The sequence below is a fragment of the Ptychodera flava genome, unplaced genomic scaffold, assembly GCF_041260155.1.
Source record: "Ptychodera flava strain L36383 unplaced genomic scaffold, AS_Pfla_20210202 Scaffold_41__1_contigs__length_1339820_pilon, whole genome shotgun sequence".
NCBI classification, from domain to species: Eukaryota; Metazoa; Hemichordata; class Enteropneusta; family Ptychoderidae; genus Ptychodera; species Ptychodera flava.
In genome coordinates, this window is record NW_027248363.1 from 805,852 (window position 1) to 829,285 (window position 23,434).

Below are 23,434 nucleotides of genomic sequence, written 5' to 3' on the forward strand. Positions count from 1 at the left end.
CAGGCACAATTGACTGCTCTAGTGTTTATCCTGTACAAACAATTCAGTCACTGGGTTCCTTCCTGTTAATGATATGAAGACAATTAAGTGTGTGTAAGAAAAAACACTTCGAAATATCTCCTGCAGTTGCTTTTGATCAATACATGTGACTGTTTTGCTACCTATAGAAATATGAAAGAAAATGCGTGATCTACCAGGTCAGAGAGTATCTGTAATGTGCAAATGTGGCATGCATATATCACATATACTATAAGTGCATCCAGCCAAATGAATAAGAATATTCAAGAAATAATATCCAGTGACTAATGAATCATGACATATATGCATGCGTGAATTTTTTTAGTCACGGTACAGTTTTAAGAAAAGGGCCACCTTTTCCTTCATTTTGAGCACTAACCCAACATGTCACAGCCACTTTGGTTCAAACTTACTATAGGGCTGTATAATGTGCAAATGAATTCTCATTGAAGTATGGTTCAAAATGCCTGCCTGGTAGCCATTTTATTCAGAAGTATGGAGCCCCAATTCAGACGTGCCTCAGCCAATTTGGTTCAAACTTGGCACAGCGTTAATGACCATGACATGCATGTTCTAGGAAGTTTTGTCGTGATATAATAGAAAATGACTGCCAGGTTGAAGGCCCTCAGTATATGTCGAAAATCATATCAAAGTTCCAAAGATTTAAGCAACATATATTGAACCAGCGGGGACTGTGTCATCGACTGATGACTTGTTGCGTAAATAATGCATTCTCCTATGACAGATGCATGCCATTTTGAAATGAAATCTGTATGTATGCTTTGTTGACAGGAACTGCTAGAGTATTTTGCAAATGAAATTGGATCAAAGCTGCAATCATCGTTCACAAATGAGACAACACATGTGATTGTCAAAACAGGTAAAGTGCTCAAAAGAAGAAAATATCACCTTTTAGTTAACAAGAGGAGTCTTTGAATGATAGAATGCTGTTTAGCCTGGTGATTGGATGGTATCTGTAGCCCTAATCTGTGCTTTCGCTGGTGCTCATAACGCTTGTAAATTATGAAAAAATGAAAATTTAACAAGATGTGATTGGTCATTTACCGACAATTTTGCCATTTTTAAGCCCAGATTTTCAGTAGAGAATATTGATCTTTGCATGAAAACCACCCTCACTGGCGCCCAAAAACACACGCATGGGTCAATGATCAACATCACATGACTACATAACCATTGCTACAATAAGCATGCATGAAAAAGTTTCAAGCTCTTCCTATCATTTTATTGTAGTATCAATGCATGGTCTATCAGGTATAGTTTCGAGACACCCAAATATTGTCACATGCTAGCTGTCAACTTACTTATCAGCATACAAATGTCAGATAGGAGAGAAAAGGAAAACGGGTCGGGGAGATCGAAGAGGAATGTTATGAATACTTTCAGTGTTAAAAATAATCGGTGGCAATGGTGGCAAGTTTTTTACCCATTTACCACCAAAAATTCTTGATGGTGGTATTTTTTTGCCACTTGTTTCTGCCACTGAGAAATTTGACGAGACTACATCCAGGCTGTTTTGTCGTATTGTCACGAAATACGAACATGCGATCCAACCATATTATCACTTTAGACTTGCAAAACATTTTATATGGGAGCGCCAGTACCCGTTCTGGTTTCTGTACAAAAAAATAAGGTTGCAACATTTTGCACCCCATAAGAAAACATTGCATGAATCAACACATCTTATTGGTTCATTGTGAATTCGTTGCTAGCATGACATCTGGCTTTTTTGCATAGTCTGTAGATCACATCAGACAGTTTATTGAAGAATTGCAATGTAGGATTATTTGACATTTTTTCTTTTCAGTTTTTGGTCAAATCAGCCAAGGTTTCTCAGCACAATATGTCTTGACAAGATTCCTCCTCACGCGAATAATAGGGAGCCCATTGATATTTTTTCAATTGTATTCACTATGTAATTACCCTAGCATTATGAGCACTGAGAAATGTACATTTATTACATTATTGATGAGGTCTGTTAATCAAAGTTCAATAGATCCTGGAGGAAAGATTTGGCAAAAATAGAAACTGAAATGTATACTGTAGTACTAAGGACATTTTCAAATGTGGGGGAAAAAAACTTTCGCTAAATTATGTTACAGATAACAATACAGTGTGTTTATTCCGTATACTTCTTTTCACAGATTCTAATCTTGTTTGTGAAAGGACGCTTAAATACTTCTTTGGAATTGCAGCACGCAAATGGGTCGTCAGCTTCAATTGTAAGTCTCTTATTAAACATTAACATACCAGTTATTTATCCTTACCATGAGGCGACATATGCAGTTATCTGAATGCACATGCTAAATTCTTCTGTGTATATATATGCCCTGCCTGGTAATCTACTGGAATACCTCCACAGGGAAGGAAAATGTACATGCAAACTTCAAGGAAGCGTGTATGAAGTTACTTAATTATTATCAGTGATGTGTTTTAAGCTTATAGTCACTATAACAAATGACCCCAAACTTGTTATCTGTAAAATGATACATCTTTTGGATACAGGCATGCTTACTAGATACATTTATAACACACCATGCTGTTCTGTGATTAACTACATGTCACATGACCATGAAATAGATTATCAAAGTACCTTTGAAGCCACTAGCTCAAAAATGGTGTCATTAAGTGAATACCATCAATAACAAAGTTAAACTAATGAAGGCATTTCATATGCTAAAGGGGTAGGCCGGCTTGCATAGTCTCGCTTGCCAGACCTCGTCACTTCGCCACTATAAAGTGCACCACTGGCGGTAGGACATGTGTGGGCTGATGCAATTCGATGGGGTCTGTGCTACAATTGATTTCCTTATTCCAAGATTTTTATACCACAATGTAATAGTGTTTTCTCTAGGACAGGCGATTGCGTGAATCCCCCTATCTAATCAAAATCCCCCATAAAATAATCACTAATGGGCGACTTGTTGCCCTTCTTCAATGAGGTTTTATCTCATGATATACAAAGAGTGTTTGTAGTAAGCATTCCCCTGCATGTTTACTGTCTATGATGTAATATCATACAGTTGATGTAATCTACTATCTGTAGCTATAGTGAAGGGATACAAGCTTGCTTTATTGGATAATTGGTAAGTGCTATAACCTTAAATTTGGTAATACCTTGTACAAAAGCTTAATTTGCATAATTTATTATAGTCCCCCTTCATTTACAACCAAATCCCCATATATTTTGAAGCCAATGGGGGACATTCCCCCCTTTTCTCAAAATCCTGAGAAAACACTCCAATTACATAACTCAATCGGCATTTAAGAAAACAGGTGAACTTATCATATATATTCAATAGGAGGGGCTTGTAAAAATAACTGCCAAAAACTAAATGCGACTTGTGTAACTCACCATGCCAATCAGCTCATCACAAGTGATACACACATGACATGATGTATCACTAATACTAAGAGGGATTCCTCCTAGTTCAAGGGTCATTTGTAATATGTATTTGGTGCTTCATATGCCCAGCCCACATCATTACAGTGGGATGAAGTGATTATCGCCACACCCTCACCTCTTGTGACCCAACTCAGGGCTTCGCAACTCGCCCTGTCCTACCACCAGCAATGCACTTTTTACTGGCAAAGCGACAAGGTCTGTAGTGAGACTAGTGCTTGCACTGCTTTGTCAAGAAATTTGCACAATTACTGTAGTGGAGAATTACTGATGTGCAAGTCAAAATAATATCAGTATGAGCATGTGGTTTGTTATAATGCTTGTTTATTACCCAACATGAGGGTTAACAAAATAGTATGACTCTATTTCCTTTATCGTACAGCCTCAGAGCAATGCTATATTTCTTGTCACCTGACAGACCTTCAGAGTAATTAACAGGCAATTATAGCCCAAACGACAAGTCAAAAAGTGGTAATTACTCTGGTATGACACTCACTATCATTTACAGGGATTCTAGCATGTGTAGAGGAAGGTCGTGTTATCCCCGAAGAACAGTATGAGGTTTGTGGTGATGTTGTTAATGGACATAACCATAAAGGGCCTCTGAAAGCCAGACTGACTACAAACAAATTACTGTTTCAAGACTATGAAATATGCTGTGTGGGCTCAGTGCTGGGAATAAGTAAAGGTATGTTTCTCCTATCACCTTTGAAACCTCTGCTGGTATATATGCTGGTATTTGTGGGTAATATTCAGTGTTTATCAACAAAATGCTGCACATCCTTTCACCACCATGGTTTGGCCCAAGTCCATTGTTATCAATGGTGATTATGGACCTGTTTACAGGGAATTGGGGGTGAACAGGTTAAGATAGTCATGTTGCATACAGGTCAAATACGTTTTTGAAGGACATTTTGCATTAGAGATGAACTGTGCATTGAAGGGAGAATCTTTTGAATTTTATGAAATATTATTCTATTCCTGCGTGTAATAAAATAATTCATGTTTTTTCAGCAAAACCTGGGCATGGGCATATGATAAATTGGTTATTACCCGATATCACCTGTTCCTTGTCTCATATCAGCATGTGGGTTTTACCAGACACTAGACGAAGTCTAGTGTCTGGTACAACCCAAATGACAATCTCAGATATGACACAGGAACAGGTGATATTGGGTAATAACCTCATAGTATCAGCTGTGCATGAAGTTTACAGGCAGTGCCAAACAAAGCATTTGAAAAATATGAGTTTGAACAGCTAATAGCTATGCATTCTTGCTAACTTAAAATAAAGGATTTTCAGTGGGATCACTTTCACTCCAGCTTTTGGCCATACAAATTTTGACGTGGCCACAAATCGGTATAGGCCCTGAGAACGGAATACTGGCCATGTCTATGAATATTTGGCGTGAACCAGAGGGATAAAAATTCAAAGAGAAAGCTGGTCAGACTGCGAGTAACGCAGGGCTCGAAATTAACGGTAGTCCCACATCCCGGACTACCAATTCCTGTTTCGGGGCTACCATTTACCTAATTTGGTAGTCCACTTGGGCTACCGTGAGTACACGCGTCGTGCAAAACATGCAAAACATCACGGTCACTCAACCATGAAAATACACTGGATAATTGCCCCACACGTATAGTTAACTACACGTGCTGTGTAGAATACATTTTGAACAATCCAATTTGATACACAAATGTAACAATATTTTTATCAGTAACTGTCAAACTAAATCACTCACGTCCAATCAAGATGTCGGGAAAAAAAGGAACATGCGCAAATTTTGTTTTAGGGCTTGCCGCGGCAGCATGTTGCTCTGTGTGTAAGTGTGGAGAATTCAATCATTTTTGAAACATCGCAATTTGTACACATATAAACGTGATCGTGCTAAAATGTTGCTCATTCCAGACATTCGCAGATTTTTTGGAGTGAACATATCGTCATTCTGCACTGCTGTCGAACTTTTACCATCAAAATGAGTCTGTTGAATTATTTTTGTGTATCAGAACAACCTCGCAGTTTGAGTTCGAATATAGTCGCGTCGTCTAACAGCGAACAGGGAGAAACTGCCCCCAAAAGAGCTAAAGTCGGAAGAGTTAGGAAATTTCAGCAGTCAATGAGTCGTTGAATAGAACTGAAAGCTCCAGCTAGACGGGTCCATGCCATGCCGACGTCGACGTAAATGCCAGCAAGACTGCTTTGATAACCTTGTGTGTGAGGGAAATAAACAATCGCTTCAGGTCTTTCGACGAAGACCCCGTGCTCAGAGCCGCGAATGTTTTCAATCCGACTAATTGGCCCCAAGATAATAATGAGCTACGTAATTATGGCCGTGATGATATCATGACCCTGACGCGACATTTTCGCGACTTGTTAGATAGACGTACCGACTTTCGCGAAGATGAGGCATTAGCTGAATGGACTGGTCTAAAAGCTACCGTCAACATGATGTTGCGGCAAATGCAGGTTTGCGGTTTTTAGACGTCTGGCAGCGCATACTTCGCCAAGATCGGGTTGAGTTTTATAGAAATATCGTGTGGCTTGTGAAAATAGTTCTGCTGATACCTATACATACCAGCGAGTGTGAGAGAGGATTTTCCTTAATTGGTCGAATCAAATCAGACTGGCGTGCGGCACTGAACACGGGAACTATGTGTGCGTTGATTAGAATCGCGCTTCATGGGCCAGCTGTCAATGAATTTAATCCGAGCCACGCGATTGACCTTTGGTATCGAGCGGGTCAGCGACTATGTCGTCCTGACTAGCCGACTGCGCACCATACAAATTTGACAATTTAAACTCCATATCTTGCCTGATTCACTGACATGTTTAATTAAAGTGTTTCCCAAATAACAATAAAAATACACTGCACTGCTTCATGATTATGTAGTACAAAGCATGGTGTATTTTATTAAAAATAATGGCTGACAGATGGCGGGCTACCAGTCCTTGGCTTTGGACTACCAAATTCTGAAAATGGTAGCCAAGTGGACTACCCAAAAAAAAGTTAATTTCGAGCCCTGTAACGCAAACAAATTATCTCCAATGTAATCCCAAATTCTACACTCGGCTATCCCTCTGGTCAGTCCACAACCACTGCACTGGATAGTTTGATGACCATTGCCCACTGAGGGGCAATCGGCACTGAACAATAGCTGTGTCCGCGGGGACTTATAGATTGGGTCCTGTCCGTCCGCAGCCGTTTCTCAGACACTGGTGAACCGATTTCGGTCAAACTTGGCACAAAGACAATACACTCCGGCATACAGATGCATATTATTTTTATTTCACGATACGATTCAATATGGCCATGTGGCAGCCCTTTTGTTGCGATTTTTTTTATGTCTTTGAAGCACAACTCCTGTAAACTCAAACATCCCTGAACTGATTTTGTTCAAACTTGTACAAACGGCAAAATGTGCATTTTTCTTCGAAGTAATAAACCTGTTTACGGCACAAAAAATCTCCCCAAGTTGGTTTATAACAAGCGAGGGACGCCGTAGTGATGCTAATTTATATGCTTTCAATCACGGAATGATGCGTTAAAGATGTGAACGGAAGTTTTGCTGTGTATTCAGTCACGCAAGGAGTACCCATGATAATGACTTGTTGACCAGGTACATAATCATATGCATAGCCACACCAGTAGCATCCCGTTTATGGTGGGCTTATTTCTCTCCCGGGCTGCAAGATTCCAGCCTTTAACTACCCCCACCCCAACCCCCACTGTAAATAACAGCAGGCCAACTGGATGTTGACTACAGTGTTAACATTATCAATGAGTTTGATCTGATAACTCGTTCCCAACTTCCTGTAATTGTAATTAGCCACTTTATGGGCTTGGACTGGCAAACATAATTTAAACCTATCATGGTAAAGGCCACATTCATGTATTCAAAATGCAGTGAGTTCAAGAAACCCTAAATATAAAATATTGCTCTGATTGCTTTGCATTTTGATAGTAGCCTTCTTTTGGTATTATTCCTTGTGTGAAGTACTACTTGTCATACAAAAAATTTTGCCCGTTATGTACTGAACCATAGACCCTAAAGGGTCTATGACTGAACAGACAGACAATTTTTTTTCAGTACCATGCTAGCAATGTTTCCTATCAAATGTGGGCGACACAACATTATTGGCAGTATTTATTTTTGTTTATTCTAATTATTTGCAAAGTTCAACCCATATCTGATTCAAAGTGACTCTGTTGGTTTCAGATCAATTAAATTGGATACTACAATTGAGTGGTGCTGATATAATCACCAACCCATCTTTGTTTAGCAATGATCAAAGCAAAAAACATGTCATTATCATGGACCCTGATGCTGATGATGATATGCCCGATACCATCGATTGCAATAGTAAGTAGTTTTTACAAATGTTTACGTAATTTGTACTGGAGAATGTAAATGAAAGTATGTATAGATTGTTTTTAGTTCTTTGGACCAATGATCCAAAGGACATACATGATCACTGTGTATGCGCCATATGCAATGTGGTGCATGCTGTATTACCAAGAGCCGTTGACACCCACTGTTTGAAAATGCTTCTGTAACTTTTGCTTAAATTTGGCAAGATGGACACTTTGGTCAGTGCCTCCAGCATGCTATTTCGATTTTTTGACCGAATCATTGCAAGTGCTATTTTTGTCATATTTTGAGGTAACTGTTGCTGTTTCAAATGAACGTGTCATGCATATTCAACTGGACTACTTTCAGAAGGTACACGAAATACTTTGATCTCGTAATTATTTGTAAATGCAGACAGCAATAATATGACCAATGTCTATGATTTTTGAGGTGATTGTTAAAATATATTAATAATGTTTAATATTATATTCATAGACCAAGTAATTACAAGGGTGTGACGTCACACTATAGTAATATGAAATCGATACATTTCATAATACTATAGTGTGACGTCACTACTACCGGAACTACTTTCAGTATGTAAACAAACAAAAACGAAGCAAAAATATGATGTCGACAGAGTTTGGGAAACATTGGGTAAGAAATAATAGAACACAATCTTGTGAAAATATGGTTCTGAAGTGTTTTCTCATTTTTTGTGGGCATCTTGCTATGGCGATTGTCGTCTGCTCTGCGCAATCATTCAAAGATTTAGACACTGATAAGCTACTTGGACGGCATCTACACCCGTCCGACAGATTCAGTCAAATGTAAACAACCCCCCTTTCACCAAGCCACATCTGTCTCAGTGTCTCCCTTCCAGTCATCAGACTAGCGGCTGCACCTGTGGGAATGTTTTCCGGACCCACCGTGTCGCGGTGCAGTGGGGTTGCGCAGCGATAGCGAGCATTGAAGCGTTGTGCCGACGTTATTTATGATACAAGTGACAGTTCACAGGATTGAAATGTTGAATTTTACTTCAGGGACTTTTGTGACTATTGAATTTTTTGTAAAATGTTGAATCTTTGAACTGTTCGACTAGCGTTTTCTCAGAATTCGACGTTGTACATGTCCACTTCACTTCGAATGACCATGTTTGATCGTTTTATGAATGAACGCTATTCGCCTGAGAACTTTTCTCTGTATCAAATTAATGCGCAAAAAAAAATGAAGTCTAAACGGTTTTAAAATGGATTTTTTTTGCAAAAGTAAACATTGTAATGGGTCTATGAATATAATAAATACATAATTTCCCAATATTTGTCACTTGTATAACGTCATCAAGGACTCGTGATTCCACCCATAGCTGTATCCCTCCTCGCCTGTCGGCTCGGAGGGATACAGCCGAATCACTCGTCCTCGATGACGTAATACTCGTGTGAAATACTGTGAGATTATATGTAATAGATTTCTTCCCAGGATTTTTATTTCTGTAAGTTGCATGTTGACACAATTTTTACACATGTTTTGGTAGGTAAATCTGTGTTGGTGGCCAGTATACCATGGATATTTGATAGTGTATCTCAGTACAGTCTTCAGCTCATCTCGCCGTATCTATTGTTTGATATCAAAGATACCCATGTAGATGACAGCAATAAATCAGGTATCTTGCTTTCTTTTCTTTTTATTGCTCTGGGGTGAACACTGGTTTATTAGTCCCCGCGGACGAAGTCAGGCAGGGACATATAGATTGGTGTCTGTCCGTCTGTCCGTCCACAGCCATTGCTCAGACTGCTGAACCATTTTTGTTCAAACTTGGAACAAAGACATTTAACTCAGGCATACAGTTATTTTTATTTTGCGATAGGATCTAATATGGCCATTTTGTTGCAATTATGCAGTTCTTTGAAGCATGACTCAGGGTTTTACACCATTGTTGCCAGCGAAATAAAACTGGTATTTTCACCACCTATATGCAAATGATATGAAATAGTCCTGCCTTTCTGTAAGAATATTGTGATGAGGAGTATTCTGTACTTTTACTCGCTGCACTTGTGAAAGTACTGCCGCAGAATACACTGCATCACTCGTGAAAATAACTTCTATACGACACGACACGACGACACGACACAGGTGGCGTGTAGAGGTCATGAGGTTCTGTCATAATACACGTAATACACGTATGTGCATGATATTTTTGACTGCAACGTAATGCACATCAAGCTAGCTCAATGTACTACCTATACATGTATGCCTGCATGTCTCGATTCAGAAAATCATGTAAGTAAAATGAGCCCCACCAATCTGATCGAGTAACCGAACTATTTGCATATTCAAACAAAATCTGTCAATGTTTTGCTGTACATGTGAAATAAGGAGTTGTCCTTGGATTGGATGTTATTATTTGTGAGTTTAACAGAAGTGGTTAAATGATGAATTTGTTCATTATTATAGGTTCCCCCTCACTCGAATCTGAATCATTCGAAGAGTGGTCTGATGATGATAGTGATTGGCTACCAGCAAAAGATGGTTATGTTTCCACTTCTGATGACAATGACAACAGTGAATCTTCATCTGGCAAAGTTCCGAAACGGAAGTTCTTGTTCCCAGCACTTTCTTGTATTAATGAAAATAATAAAGATATGACTGCTCCCCCTCAGAAGAAATTATTTTGGATTCTAAATCTGCTACAGAAACTGCTGATCGTCAAACTTTAGATTCTGTATCTCATGCCAAAGTTGCTTCTGTTCCTCAAGATTCAGACTCTGTATCTATGTCTGAGGTTGCTGCTGTCCCTCAAGATTCAGACTCTGTATCTATGTCTGAGGTTGCTGCTGTCCCTCAAGATTCAGACTCTGTATCTATGTCTGAAGTTGCTGCTGTCCCTCAAGGTTCAGACTCTGTATCTATGTCTGAAGTTGCTGCTGTCCCTCAAGGCCTTCAAGTGTCAGACACTGTATCCAGTAAAAACTTTGCCGATCCGCAAATTTTAAATTCTGTATCTCATGCCAAAGTTGCTGCTGTTTCTCAAGATTCAGGCTCTGCATCTGTTTCCGAAGTTAATGCTGTTTCTCAAGATTCAGGCTCTGCATCTGTTTCCAAAGTTGCTGCTGTTTCTCAAGATTCAGGCTCTGCATCTGTTTCCAAAGTTGGTGCTGTTTCTCAAGATTCAGGCTCTGCATCTGTTTCCAAAGTTGGTGCTGTTTCTCAAGATTCAGGCTCTGCATCTGTTTCCAAAGTTGGTGCTGTTTCTCAAGATTCAGGCTCTGCATCTGTTTCCAAAGTTGCTGCTGTTTCTCAAGATTCAGGCTCTGCATCTGTTTCCAAAGTTGCTGCTGTTTCTCAAGATTCAGGCTCTGCATCTGTTTCCAAAGTTGGTGCTGTTTCTCAAGATTCAGGCTCTGCATCTGTTTCCAAAGTTGCTGCTGTTTCTCAAGATTCAGGCTCTGCATCTGTTTCCAAAGTTGCTGCTGTTTCTCAAGATTCAGGCTCTGCATCTGTTTCCAAAGTTGCTGCTGTTTCTCAAGATTCAGGCTCTGCATCTGTTTCCAAAGTTGCTGCTGTTTCTCAAGATTCAGGCTCTGCATCTGTTTCCAAAGTTGCTGCTGTTTCTCAAGATTCAGGCTCTGCATCTGTTTCCAAAGTTGCTGCTGTTTCTCAAGGGCTTCAAGTGTCAGACTCTGTATCTGGTATTGAAGTATCTGGTGTTTCACAAGAGAAAACGGCCCTCAATTCCACATTTGCTGATAACAGTTTGCCTCAACCTTGTGACCCAACAACTGTTCCACAAGATAAAATTTTTGTTTCTACAACAAATAATACTGATGGAAAACGTGTGTGGGATAAAAGGTATTACTGTTTATATTGTGAGAAGGTGCAAGCGAAACTCCCAAGACACTTGAAGACAATGCATGGGAACGAAGTGGAGGTTGCTAAGTTGGCGAACATGGATGTCAGAAGTCTCGATTACAAATTGGCCTTAACAAAATTGAGGAATTTAGGTAATCACAAACACAATTGCCGTGTTTTTAGACAGGGTTACGGAACATTATTAGTGAACTACAGGCCCAGTAGGAGTGACAGACCAGCTAAAGCAGAGGATTATGGGCCCTGTGAATTCTGCTATGCCACAATGGTAAGGGCTGATTTATACAAGCATAAGTGTCTACTAAAACCAAAATCAGACGGAAAGATGAAGCGACCAAATATTGCAGCAAACAGTAAACTACTTCTGCCCCCTCCTAAAGGTGCAAGTGCACAGTTGAATACTGTGTTGTGTGGTCTTGTAGAAGATCAGATATCAAGAGTTGTAAAAAGTGATCATCTTATCTTATGTCTTGGAGAGAAATTGTACAACAAAATGGGACACAACAAAGAACGACACCAAGAGATCAGAACAAAACTGCGAGAGATGGGAAGATTGTTGATCCAGTTGCGTATTTCCAGTGGCAACCCCTCTGCAGGACTTGATGTGTTCATTAATAATGTACACTTCCAGCTTGTTGTTGCTGCAGCAAAGATTGTTGCTGGTTTCAATGAAGACACCCACCAATATGCAATCCCTTCTCTCGCGCTGAAATTGGGACACAGTCTTGGTAAATGCGCTGTAATACTCAAGGGCAAAGCTTTGGAAAAGGGTGACGAGGTGAAAACTAAACAGGCAGACCGCTTTTCCCAACTATGTGAAATGAACTGGTCTGACGAGGTGTCAGTGCATGCCAGAAGAACACTGCATGACAAGAAGTTGAATTCTGTCAAGGTAATTCCTCTCACTGAAGATGCAATGAGACTTGACAAATATCTAAAGATTGTTGAAGCAAGAGAAGTGGCCAGGCTGACCAAGGATAATAGAGCAGTTAATTCATGGGTGATGTTAAATGAAGCTGTCCTTGCGCAGATCATTCTATTCAATCGTAGACGTCAAGGAGAAGCGTCACGTTTAAGTACTGTTGACTTCGACAAAAGGAGCAACAATCAACCAGACAAAGTTGTGTTGAACAGCCTCAGCCCATTGGAACAGAGATTGTGCAGAGCCTTTTATCGTGTTGAGGTTATTGGTAAACGGGGGCGTATTGTGCCCATTCTGTTAACAGAAAAGTTGACTCAGTCGGTACTGCTGCTCAACAAAACTCGTGAGTCTGTTGGAGTAAACCCACAAAATATGTATGTGTTTGCTCGTGCTTACTATGCTTCTCTTGGTCATATCAGAGGATCAGATTGCATCCGCAAGTTTGCCAATGAATGCGGTGCCTTGTGTCCAGAACTCTTAACATCTACTGGTTTGCGGAAGAATATGGCCACCATATCGCAGATTGTGAATTTGAAGGAAAATGAAATGGACATCTTGGCCTCTTTCCTAGGACACGATATCCGAGTCCACCGAGAGTATTACAGATTGCCCCAGGATACCATGCAGGTGGCAAAGGTCTCCAAGCTGCTGCTTGCTGTGGAAAATGGTTTATTGAAAGCAGGGACTAGCCTGGATGATATTGACCTGGAGGAAGGTAAGTTTGTTAGTCCCCGTGGGGACTTACAGATTGGGTCCCGTCCGTCCGTCCGTCCATGTGCACTGGGGTATATGCTTGCATAAATTTTTTAGTCATGATACAATTAAAAAAGGCCACCCATATTTGTGTATTTTCTATATTTTGAGCACTAACCCCAACAGAGGTCAGAAACTTTATACTGTAGTCATGCATTCCACACAAGGGTGGGAAATGCTTTTGTTTTTATGTGTAAAACACTTGGATGGACCCTAATGCAGACCTCACCGCCAGAGATTATGTATGATATGTCACATATAATGTAATGACCTATGACATTGTACAGTGTACCCTGTGACATTGTACGGTGTACCCTGTGACATTGTACAGTAGTGGAACTACTTCCAGGCTCAACATGTGAATATGGGACTGTTTATAATGTCAATAAGCTACACATTGTATTGACAAAAGGTTTAAATTCTCGAAACTGACCTCTTATTAAGTTCCAACGCTTTCCAGAGGAAAGCGTTGGAACTAAAGATTTCGCTGCATTTCTTTCGATGTCATAATGATATACCTCTTTTTCCTCAACACAGGCCAGACATCTATACCTCCTTTTATCACTGAATATTCAAATTTTGTCCAGGTGTTAAACCGCCAACAATACTGCATATCTGCCGTTAACACGTCAGTACAACTTCAGCACTCACGAAGTTCACACGTATCTGTCCTGCTGTCCAGAACTGTGGTTTAGTCTTGCGTTTAATCAGCCTCCTCTTCTCCTGTACACTTGAGAGTATTTGCCCGTTCGAGGTTTTATCTACGGACCGTAGCTAAGTAGTTATTTTGTCGCTCCTTTCGAATTTTCGTCCTGTCTGAAAAATTTTCAGCACAAGTTTTCCACTATGCGGTGTGGGTGGTTGGTGTAAGTCGCCATCTTTGTTTTTGAGTTCAGTCTATTTCTCGGCAAATTTTTCTCTGTGCTTTTGTGGTTGTAGTTATTGGTGTATTTTCTACCGAAATATGAGTCAGAAGAGTGATTTTCAATCTGTTTCTTCTTCACAGAGTGTTGTGAATGGTAATGTGTGGCAATGTTCGGTTTCGCGTACGCGGGCTGCTTCGGATGCAGCGTACGAGACTGGTATTCTTTCCGAGATGGCTAGGGAGTTCGGCCAAGATGGCGGCGATGCGTCGTTTTCAGCTGTTAATGCTAAGCGTCGTCGTGTTTCTCAGGATTTAGGGGATTTTCCTGGTCCTTCATCATCTGTGTTATCGTCTTCGACAGCCGTTTTTGATGTTTTGTATCACCTGGCCATGGATAGGGCTGCAGATGAGCCAGGATTACCTTTGACTTATGGGTGGGCAGGTATGTCATATGTAATGGCCACAGCTGCGTCTCGCGACACGGTGGCGGTTTCAGTTTTGTGTGATTTTGGTCATCCTTCGGGATTTCCTACACACATGTCCCCCACGCCGGCTTTTCCCTCGTACACTGCCATGGTTTCTTTAGGTTTTGAGTCACCTTGGCATCGAAATTGGGGTCTTCCTAGCAGCTAAGCTGATTCTATTGCCGATTTTCAGCCGGTTTCTAGGCCGGTATCGCCGACAAGGGAGCCTGTTTTAGGGGTACGTACGACCCCATTACAGGCAGGCAGTGTGGTTTCCGCTCCTTCAGTTATTCCCGAACTCGAATTCGTCGGACTCTGAGGGACAGGGAATCGAGGACGGTATTACCCATTCTCAGATCTGGGTGGAGGCTAAGCAACTAGTGTTCAACACTGTGCCTCCTGAGGAATGTCCGGTTCCTGCACAATTGGCTGATGACAGGCAAGAGCCGTCATTTGTGTGCAGTGTAGAGAAAGCCAGACTGTCTCAGCGCAGTCATTTACCATTCATTCTGGCAGTCCATGCCATGTTCAGATCTATCAGGGAGGAAATCTCTGGTACTAGGGTTTTTCGTTATACCACAAATTCGCGGCCCAAATGTTACCCTCAGGGTATGCGTAAGCATACTTATCCCCTGGTTTCTAGACCCCCAGGGGCTAAATAGTTTGATATGGCTGATGATGTTCTTTGCTCTCAGTCAGGTCTAGATATTGACGATGAGGCCAAAGTACTGGTCAAAGACAAGCAAGGGTTGAAACATTGCACTTTTCGTTATGGGGATTTTTGCCGATTGGATTCTACCAATCGGCTTGCCAATAGAAAGGCTAATTCCTCTTTTTTAATGCTTTCTGCCCTTGACAGAGAGATTAAGCCATTCCAACAGTTTACTGAGGGCTCTGGGGAGTTGTCTCAGCATTGGGAAAATGTTGCGCTTTTGATCAGCCAGGCTGGCAGAGCTCTTATTTCCCAAATGGAATTGCTTTCACGCATTGCGGCTACACATACCCTTATGCTAAGAGATCATGTCATTGATCAATTGTCTTTAGTGGAGCAGGCTGCTTCTGCTGCTCGGCTTTTGCCTGTTTTTGGGCCATTGTTGTTTGATGGCCGTTTCAATAAAATTATCCTCATGAACGATAATTTGCTGTGTCATATGGTCAATAAGAAGCAGTTGGCAGCAGCTTGAGCTCAAACCTTGGCCTTTAACAATGGGCTTTCTCGCATGTCTCAAGACTTTCGACCATCTGGCAAAGGTAAACAGGGTCACAGATTTCGCAGCAAGTCCACTAGGGGCTCCGGCAGGGGCCGTGGCAAAGCGAAGTGACTGACTGTCAAAAAAGGGAATGGTGGGAGCAATAGTTCCACCACTTCCCTATCCTCAGATATCGGTCGGGGGTCGTCTGAGGTTTTTTGTCAGCTGCTGGCAAGAATTCACACACAACCGCATATCGCTGGTATTGCATTCCTTATCGCCAGCCCCTTACGAACCTTTGCAATCAGCTGAGTTGAAGTATGTTACCTTCAAAGCTGTATTTTGTTGGCTCTAGCGACCACGGGTCCACGGAGCAAGTTACATGCTTTGTCTATGGCACCATCGCATTGTCGGTGGTCAGCAGATAATGTTACTTTGCTGACGGATCCCTCCTTTCTGGCTAGGGTGGCCAGTCACCCACCGTTATCCTTGGTTGTTCCTAAGTTGACTAAGCTGGTGTCAATGGCGGGTATGCGGTATTGTTGGCAGTTAACACCTGGACAAAATTTAAATATTCAGCGATCAGAGGAGGAGTAGAGGTCTGGCACATGTTGATGAAAAAGAGGTAAGAATTATTAATAGAAACTAAAATACCTGGGGGGGTTATTGTTTCAACAATAATAATGCTAATTTCTTCAAAAAGGCAACATTAAGAACCAAATATTGAGAATTTCATAATGATTAATTGAGCATGAGTGGAACAAAAAAAGAGACTTGATAACAAAAACAAATGACAATTATGATGGCTTTAGTGTGGAATTTCTTCAGTAGAACATAGAACTCTTCTAAATGCAAAAATGTAACCATGTTTTGCAGAGATACTTCAGGAGATCAATTGTGGAGAATCAGATGATGATGATGTTGAATCAGATGCCAATAATTCTCAAACTTACGATGATGTTGAATCAGATGCCAAGAATTCTCAAACTGAGGGAAATGAAGGTAAATGATATGACAGAACATCTTAACCTCTGCGTGCGACCCATGTCGCACTGCATGCCTGATATTTGTGACTACTGTAAACCAGGGCTGTTTACTTTCAGACATGGTAAAGGATATTTGCCAATGTTAGTATATTCATAGCAAATCGTAATGGATGGGTCGCAGACCTGGGGCCACCAAAAGTAGAGAAAATGTGATCAGTATGATGTGGAACTTGATTTTATGCCCTGTGGCTGCCGTTTCGTTGCCGGATTTTGCTCCAGTGCTAAGATCAAGGTTGGACACTTTCTGTGGCCAGACAAACATGACCTTGAGGTGATTGCATGGATAGATATTTTCTCAAATGTTCTTTAATGTACTCATTTACTTCACCAGAAGAAATAGAGCAATATCAGCAGAGTGATTCTGTGTAATATACAGTCATATTTTTGTTGTCACATATTGCTAGGCTGATGTCATTTTCCCAGTGAAACCATGAAATGTGTAACAATTGTGCATGAAACATTCAAGAATATCTCTCTACTATTTATCAGATGCATGACAACGGTGTACAGATGACTGTATCAAACTTGTGACATACTTTGTCCACATTTTACAGCTACCCTACTAAAATCAAACTTGTGTGTGACAAGTTTGCACTAACTTAGTGCATATATTCCAGATTCATTTCAAATTTGAATTGTATACCCGGTATGTTCCAGTATAAACCAAGTTAGTCTCTCATACGTGCTATCATTTGGATATTAGTGCAGTGAATTGCTCTCTACTATGCCTTTGGCAATGCAATATGCTAGCGTTATACACATGCTTTCCATATTTTTGTCCCCGCGGACAACTTCCAGCGGGGACTTGTAGATAGGGTCCTGAATGTCTGTCCGTCTGCGTCCATCCGTCTGTCTGTAAGTGGCCGTTTCTCAGACAACCCTGAACCAAATTTTTTCTAACCTTGCACAATGATAGAGCTCTGCACCATACAGATGCACGTTGATTAGTTTCGCAATAAGATCCAATATGGCCGCCAGGTGGCCATTTTGTTGTGATTTTTTACAAAATGTATGTTTTTGAACCATAAAGCAACTGACCCTGACTAATTTTGTTCATTGTTAGTACACAGATAAAGAACTATGGAATATATATGCTTGTCAATTTTTGCCATGATGCGATCAAATATGGCAGCTGGGCGGCCATTTTGTTGCGACTTTTTGGAAGTTTTTGAACCATAACTCAACTGTCCCTGGACTGATTATATTCATGTTAGTAAACAGATATAGTACTATGGTATATATATATATAGTTTCTACTTGAAACGATTTATATTATGCTATATATATATATATATATATATACATATATATATTATATATATATATATAATATATATATATATATATATATTTATATATAATCCCATGATATTTTTCTTTGTTTGACGTCATCGTATACTCGTGGTTTTCGCGGAGCCGTGCAACTTCGAGCCGTAGGCGAGAAGTTGTACGGCTCCGCGAAAACCACGAGTATACGATGACGTCAAACAAAGAAAAATATCATGGGATTATATATTTATCACATGAACAGTCTTCTTATTTTGTGGAGAATGTAGTTAGACGAAAAAAGTTCTCTTTATTGCCGAAATATTCCAGTGTTAGCATTTGATACCGCGGGATTCTTTCTTTCCAGTCGGCGCATTAGCTGGCAAAGCGTCGGTAGTCAGACAGGCTGATATGCAAATTACTTTCATTGATAAATCGGAACCAGAAAAGGTCGATCCCATTAACTGTGACAGCAACCAATCAGACAATTGCACTCAGTGACGTGACGAAACTTTTTGCTACATCGTACCCATGGTACCTGTCAATCATTATTGTTTTGTCGTCGGTCAGGTCAAATTTCAAGAACGCATCAGCGTCTCGGTTGAGCGAACTCCTGCTTGTCGGTCACTGAGAACTCGATGTAGCGACGTTTGAACTTAATGATTTTGTAAAACGTTGGAAGAAGAAAGTGGCCACGATTTTTCATGGGTATATTTTAGGAAATAGACGGAATAACTTGCGAATGCTTTCATCGAGTCGTTTTCGTGTTTTCCGTCAGCACGGCCATCTTACCGTCACTAGTTTTATTTTGCGGCGATCGTACTTACCGTCACTGTGTTTTATTTTGCGGCGATCGTACCGTAGCCAAGTGAATTGATCCCTATATTTTACTAAATTTATTTAATAATATTTCGTGAACTGCAGTCACTTTGTATGCTTTGTGAACGGAAGTTGACTTGTGTTTACGGCAAAGATACGACAGAGCGTATACAGTGAAATAGTTCAAAAGTTGAATAATATATATATATATATATATATATATATATATATATATATATATATATATATATATATATATATATATATATATGTCCATGTACATGTCAGTTTATTTTGTGTTAGATCAAGATGGCTGCCAGGTGGCCATTACAAAATTTTATCTTTGAGCCATAACTCAACTATCCCTGAACATGTTTTGTTCAAAGTTGGTACATGGTCATGAGCATGATAGTGTGAATTTGAGTGACAGTTTATAGTCCCATGTGATTCAATATGCACTCCAGGCAGCCATATGCAGGAGACTTTTGGAAGTTTTGACACTTTGATGCCCGCTATGCATGTTTTCTTGCACACTGGAATCTATTGACTAGATTGTTTGTACAGGATAAACAACAGAGACACCCAGGGGATAGTGTCTCTCTGGTTACATGCCAGGCACACTTGTACTACGTTCACATCTGGGGCCCATGGCCGGCCACAACTAATCCCTTGATAGTGAGAAGATTAAAGATAATCCTTAGTCTGCGTTCACATTGTGTTTTGCGCAGTCCTGGCCTACGTCGATATGCAGTGTCTCGCCAACTTTTGACCTTATACAGGTCAAGATGGCTGCGTTGGAAAACAGAACCATGTTCATCCTCTTCTAATTGGTTGTACGATGTTTTGCAAATTTAACCCATCTATTCCTTTTAAATGAAAAGGTGGTATAAGAGACGTAACTGGTGAGCCCCAAGGCGAAACCGATGGCGTGGTTGTCAGCAGAATGAGTACAAAAACGGACAGAAATATAAATATTTTGGCCTCCCAACTGGATGAAGAAAACACTGACAACATTACATCACGAACAGTGAAACAGAAAACCAAGTTAGGAAAACGATAAATAACGACCGAGATAATAACCACAAACTAGTTAGAAACGCGGTGTCAAAGTATGTCGACAAAGGAAAGGGAACAGCATTCATGAACATTTAGATAACATAAAAAGTGTGAATATCTCAACGACCAAAATTACTACACAAAATTAACAGCCGACGACACAAAACAAACGATTGAAAAAGTACCACACAAGCAACAAATTGTATAATCAGTACAATGAGCAAACACTAATCAACAAGAAACTACGCATATCGAACAAAAATGAAAATACAACAAAAACATAAACAAATATGAATATTCTAGCCGCCGCAGAAATTCAAGTTTGGAAAAAAAATGAAAAGCGCCTGAGTAAGAGACCAAAAACCGGTTTGAAAACGCGGTTCCAAGTAAATAAGTGAAATTCAATTCCGACACACACACAAAACACGATTGAGGCCGAATGCATAGCAATCAGAACGTTATCCAAAATCACTATTGCACCATTCGACAAGGAAAGGAACGACATTCTTGAACATAATATGTTAGACAGAAAGTGTGAATGACATCTCAACAACCTAAATTACGACACAAAATTAACAGCAGACGAAACAAAAGAATACAATCACAGTACAGTGAGCAAACACAAATCATTGTGAATCCCCAGAAACTACGCATACCGAACAAAAATGAAATACAACAAAAAACATAAACAAATATAAATATTCTAACCTCAGCAGAAATCCAAGTTAGGGAAAAAATTAAAAGCGACTGAGTAAGAGACCATGAACTGGTGTCTAAACGCGGTGCCGAGTAAATAAGTCAAATTCCATTTTGCGACACACACACAAAAGACATGACTAAGGCCGAACGCATAGCAATCAAAATGCTATCCAAAATATCAACTATTTAACCATTCGGTAAAGGAAAGGAAAGGAAGGGAACAACATTCAGAAACATAATTGATTACATAAAAAGTGTGAACAACATTTCAACGACCACTACACAAGCTTGAAATTAACAGCAGACGGCACAAAAGAAACCATATTGAAAAAAGTACACCAGCTAACAACAAATTTACAGTGAAAAAGGGACACAAATATAAATATTCTAGCCTCCTGACTGGATGAACAAAACACTAACAATATTTGAATACGGACAAAGCGTCTCTTTCTATTGTCTATGGTCAAAGACTACACTGTATAATGTCAACTGTAGAGGGCGACAACTGGGACCTGGCTTGGACAAAACGTGTCCACACATACCCAGACTGAGACCAGGGTCGGCCACAGACCCCCCTTCTTGACTGGGACACAAATTGTCTGGACAGTGGTCGGCCACGCCCCTTCACACCTGTTTTGTGGCTGGCCACAATACCTGGCTAGGACAATGGCCTAGTCTCTTGTGATAGATGTGAACGGGGTATTGGTGTCAGTTGTTTATCCTGTACAAACAATCCAGTAATTGGATTCCTTCCTGTTAATGATATAAAGCCGTTAAGTGTGTGTAGGAAAACAGCTTCCCCAAATCTCCTGCAGTTGCTTTTGATCAATACACGTCTGTTTTGCTACTTATACAACTATGAATGAAAATTCATGATCTACCACGCCAGAGGGTTTCTGTAATTGTCAAATGTGACATGCATATTTTGGAAGTTGTATCCAGTGGCTAATGTATCATGACATATATGTGAGCATGAATTTTTTGAACATGATACAATAAAAAAGGCCATCCAGCAGTCATTTTATTGTGTATTTTTCATAATTTGAGCACTAACCCTAACATGCCTCAGCCAATTTGGTTCAAACTTGGTACAGCATCATGATATAGTCGAGGATGATCATCAGGATGAAAGCCCTGAATATATGTCAAAATAATATCAAAGTTCCAAGGATTTAAACAACATTGAACCAGGGTTGACTGTGTCATCGACTGATGACTTGTTTTTCAATAACTTTATAATGTATTTGAACTGCTAGTTAATCACGAAGCTTATGAAGTGTTCTTGCTTAATCTTCAGGTACAAAGGATAGCACTGATGCTGTGATGCATGGTACAGATGGCTCTGATGTCATGATGCATGGTAAGTCCATGGTTACAAGTTTGGCTCACTACTAGTGACAGAAGTGGGATTGTTGGGGATGTTCTGGCATTTTGCTTTTCCATTTAAAGCCTTCATATGTTTCAAGGTAGTGTTGGTGGTTTGTGGATAGTTCCTATCTGTTGTGTTTCCTTAGCTATCGATCTCTGCTGGTGCCATTTTCTTCACTGCAAGAGTAAAACTAAAGAATTGTGGATGGATGCATGCACATCTTGGGTCACAGGTGCAAAGTCAGGGGTTCAAATCTCCTTAAGCATGCAATTAAGGGAGAGTTTATGAAATATTCCTAAAAGTAAACAAGGTTAGTGTTTGAACCTAATAGAAATTCATTTAGATTAACATTTCAATTTTTATTCAGTCAATACCTACCTGCTGACTTCTAGGAACTTTCTACTAACTGCCTCCAATTTTCAAGTTAAATCGAGAATTGACCCATTCACCAACTCTATGTCCCTCATAGCACACCCCCAGTGGTATAACCAAGTTTCCTCACTTGCATGGAATCAGCGAGATGTGTTTTCACACTCCTCTAAAATCTGCTGCTAGACTCCTCGAGAGCCCATTTAGCTGAAGTTTTTGACACGTGACAGCTTGAGTGGTTACATTTTTGGCTCACATTTGGTATACATACCAATGTGAGTTTATAGCATAAGTCGGCGTCAGTCATCTGTATGTATGTATGTACATGTATGTATGTATGTACATGTATATCTGTATGTACGGTATGTATGTCCGTCCACTGAACTACTTGAGAACCGCTGCATGTGATAAATACTTAACTACGACGTGTGAAGAGCCTAAAATTATGAACAATCCAGCGTTATACGCACTGGGTCTAATCATGGAGCAACCATGGTCTAATTTTGCAAGTCAGACAAAAAATCTGTCATTTTGGTAAGGGCTGTTAAACTAATGGCTTGGGCATGTGTTTGCTGGAGTTACTTACTATCAATGATATCAAGTCATGCGGATGACAGTGGAGAGGTTTTTCAGTGTTTTAATACAAACCAGATATCACTGCATCAAGGGTCAGCTTATTCTAGGTCAAACCTTTATGATGAAAATCTCAGTTTTCATCTGGGTCCTCTCCCTTTTTTCTACCGCGTAGTAATCACCATTTTGAAATTTGCATATGGCATCTCATTATGGGGGCATTTCCCGTACAGCTGTTTTGTGAATTTGAAAACAAGGCATTTGGACTACTTCTTTATTATTACCAAAAAGAGAAGTGAAAAAAATATATATAAAAAAGGTGCATTTGCTTTTTGACACAATCAAGCTGATATAAAAATGGAACAATCTACTGCTTGAATGGGGTCA

At 40.1% G+C, this 23,434-nt stretch overlaps 2 protein-coding genes across 2 annotated transcripts in view; both read left to right on the forward strand.

The window, feature by feature from the left end:
* The first annotated feature begins 791 nt into the window (after positions 1–791).
* Positions 792–10,506, forward strand: LOC139128030 (uncharacterized). The gene is made up of 6 exons (XM_070693898.1): positions 792–898; positions 2,181–2,258; positions 3,948–4,127; positions 7,658–7,801; positions 9,324–9,452; positions 10,244–10,506. Exons 4-6 carry the CDS (start codon positions 7,753–7,755, stop codon positions 10,504–10,506), a joined length of 441 nt encoding a protein of 146 aa, XP_070549999.1. The 5' UTR covers positions 792–898; positions 2,181–2,258; positions 3,948–4,127; positions 7,658–7,752.
* A 56-nt stretch (positions 10,507–10,562) lies between these two features.
* Positions 10,563–23,434, forward strand: part of LOC139128016 (uncharacterized) — a 45,824-nt gene continuing 32,952 nt past the window's right edge. The window contains exons 1-3 of the mRNA XM_070693884.1: positions 10,563–13,293; positions 16,727–16,852; positions 22,034–22,096. Coding sequence (XP_070549985.1) covers positions 10,563–13,293; positions 16,727–16,852; positions 22,034–22,096 — 2,920 coding nt within the window. The remainder of the gene's footprint in view (positions 13,294–16,726; positions 16,853–22,033; positions 22,097–23,434) is intronic.

What these genes read in the sequence shown, in the direction of transcription:
- LOC139128030 (XM_070693898.1), top strand. Translation starts at nt 7,753, where the DNA reads ATGGACCCTGATGCTGATGATGATATGCCCGATACCATCGATTGCAAT. An exon ending in CGATACCATCGATTGCAATA is followed by an intron (nt 7,802 to 9,323) that starts GTAAGTAGTTTT and finishes ATGTTTTGGTAG; the next exon opens with GTAAATCTGTGTTGGTGGCC. An exon ending in AGATGACAGCAATAAATCAG is followed by an intron (nt 9,453 to 10,243) that starts GTATCTTGCTTT and finishes TCATTATTATAG; the next exon opens with GTTCCCCCTCACTCGAATCT.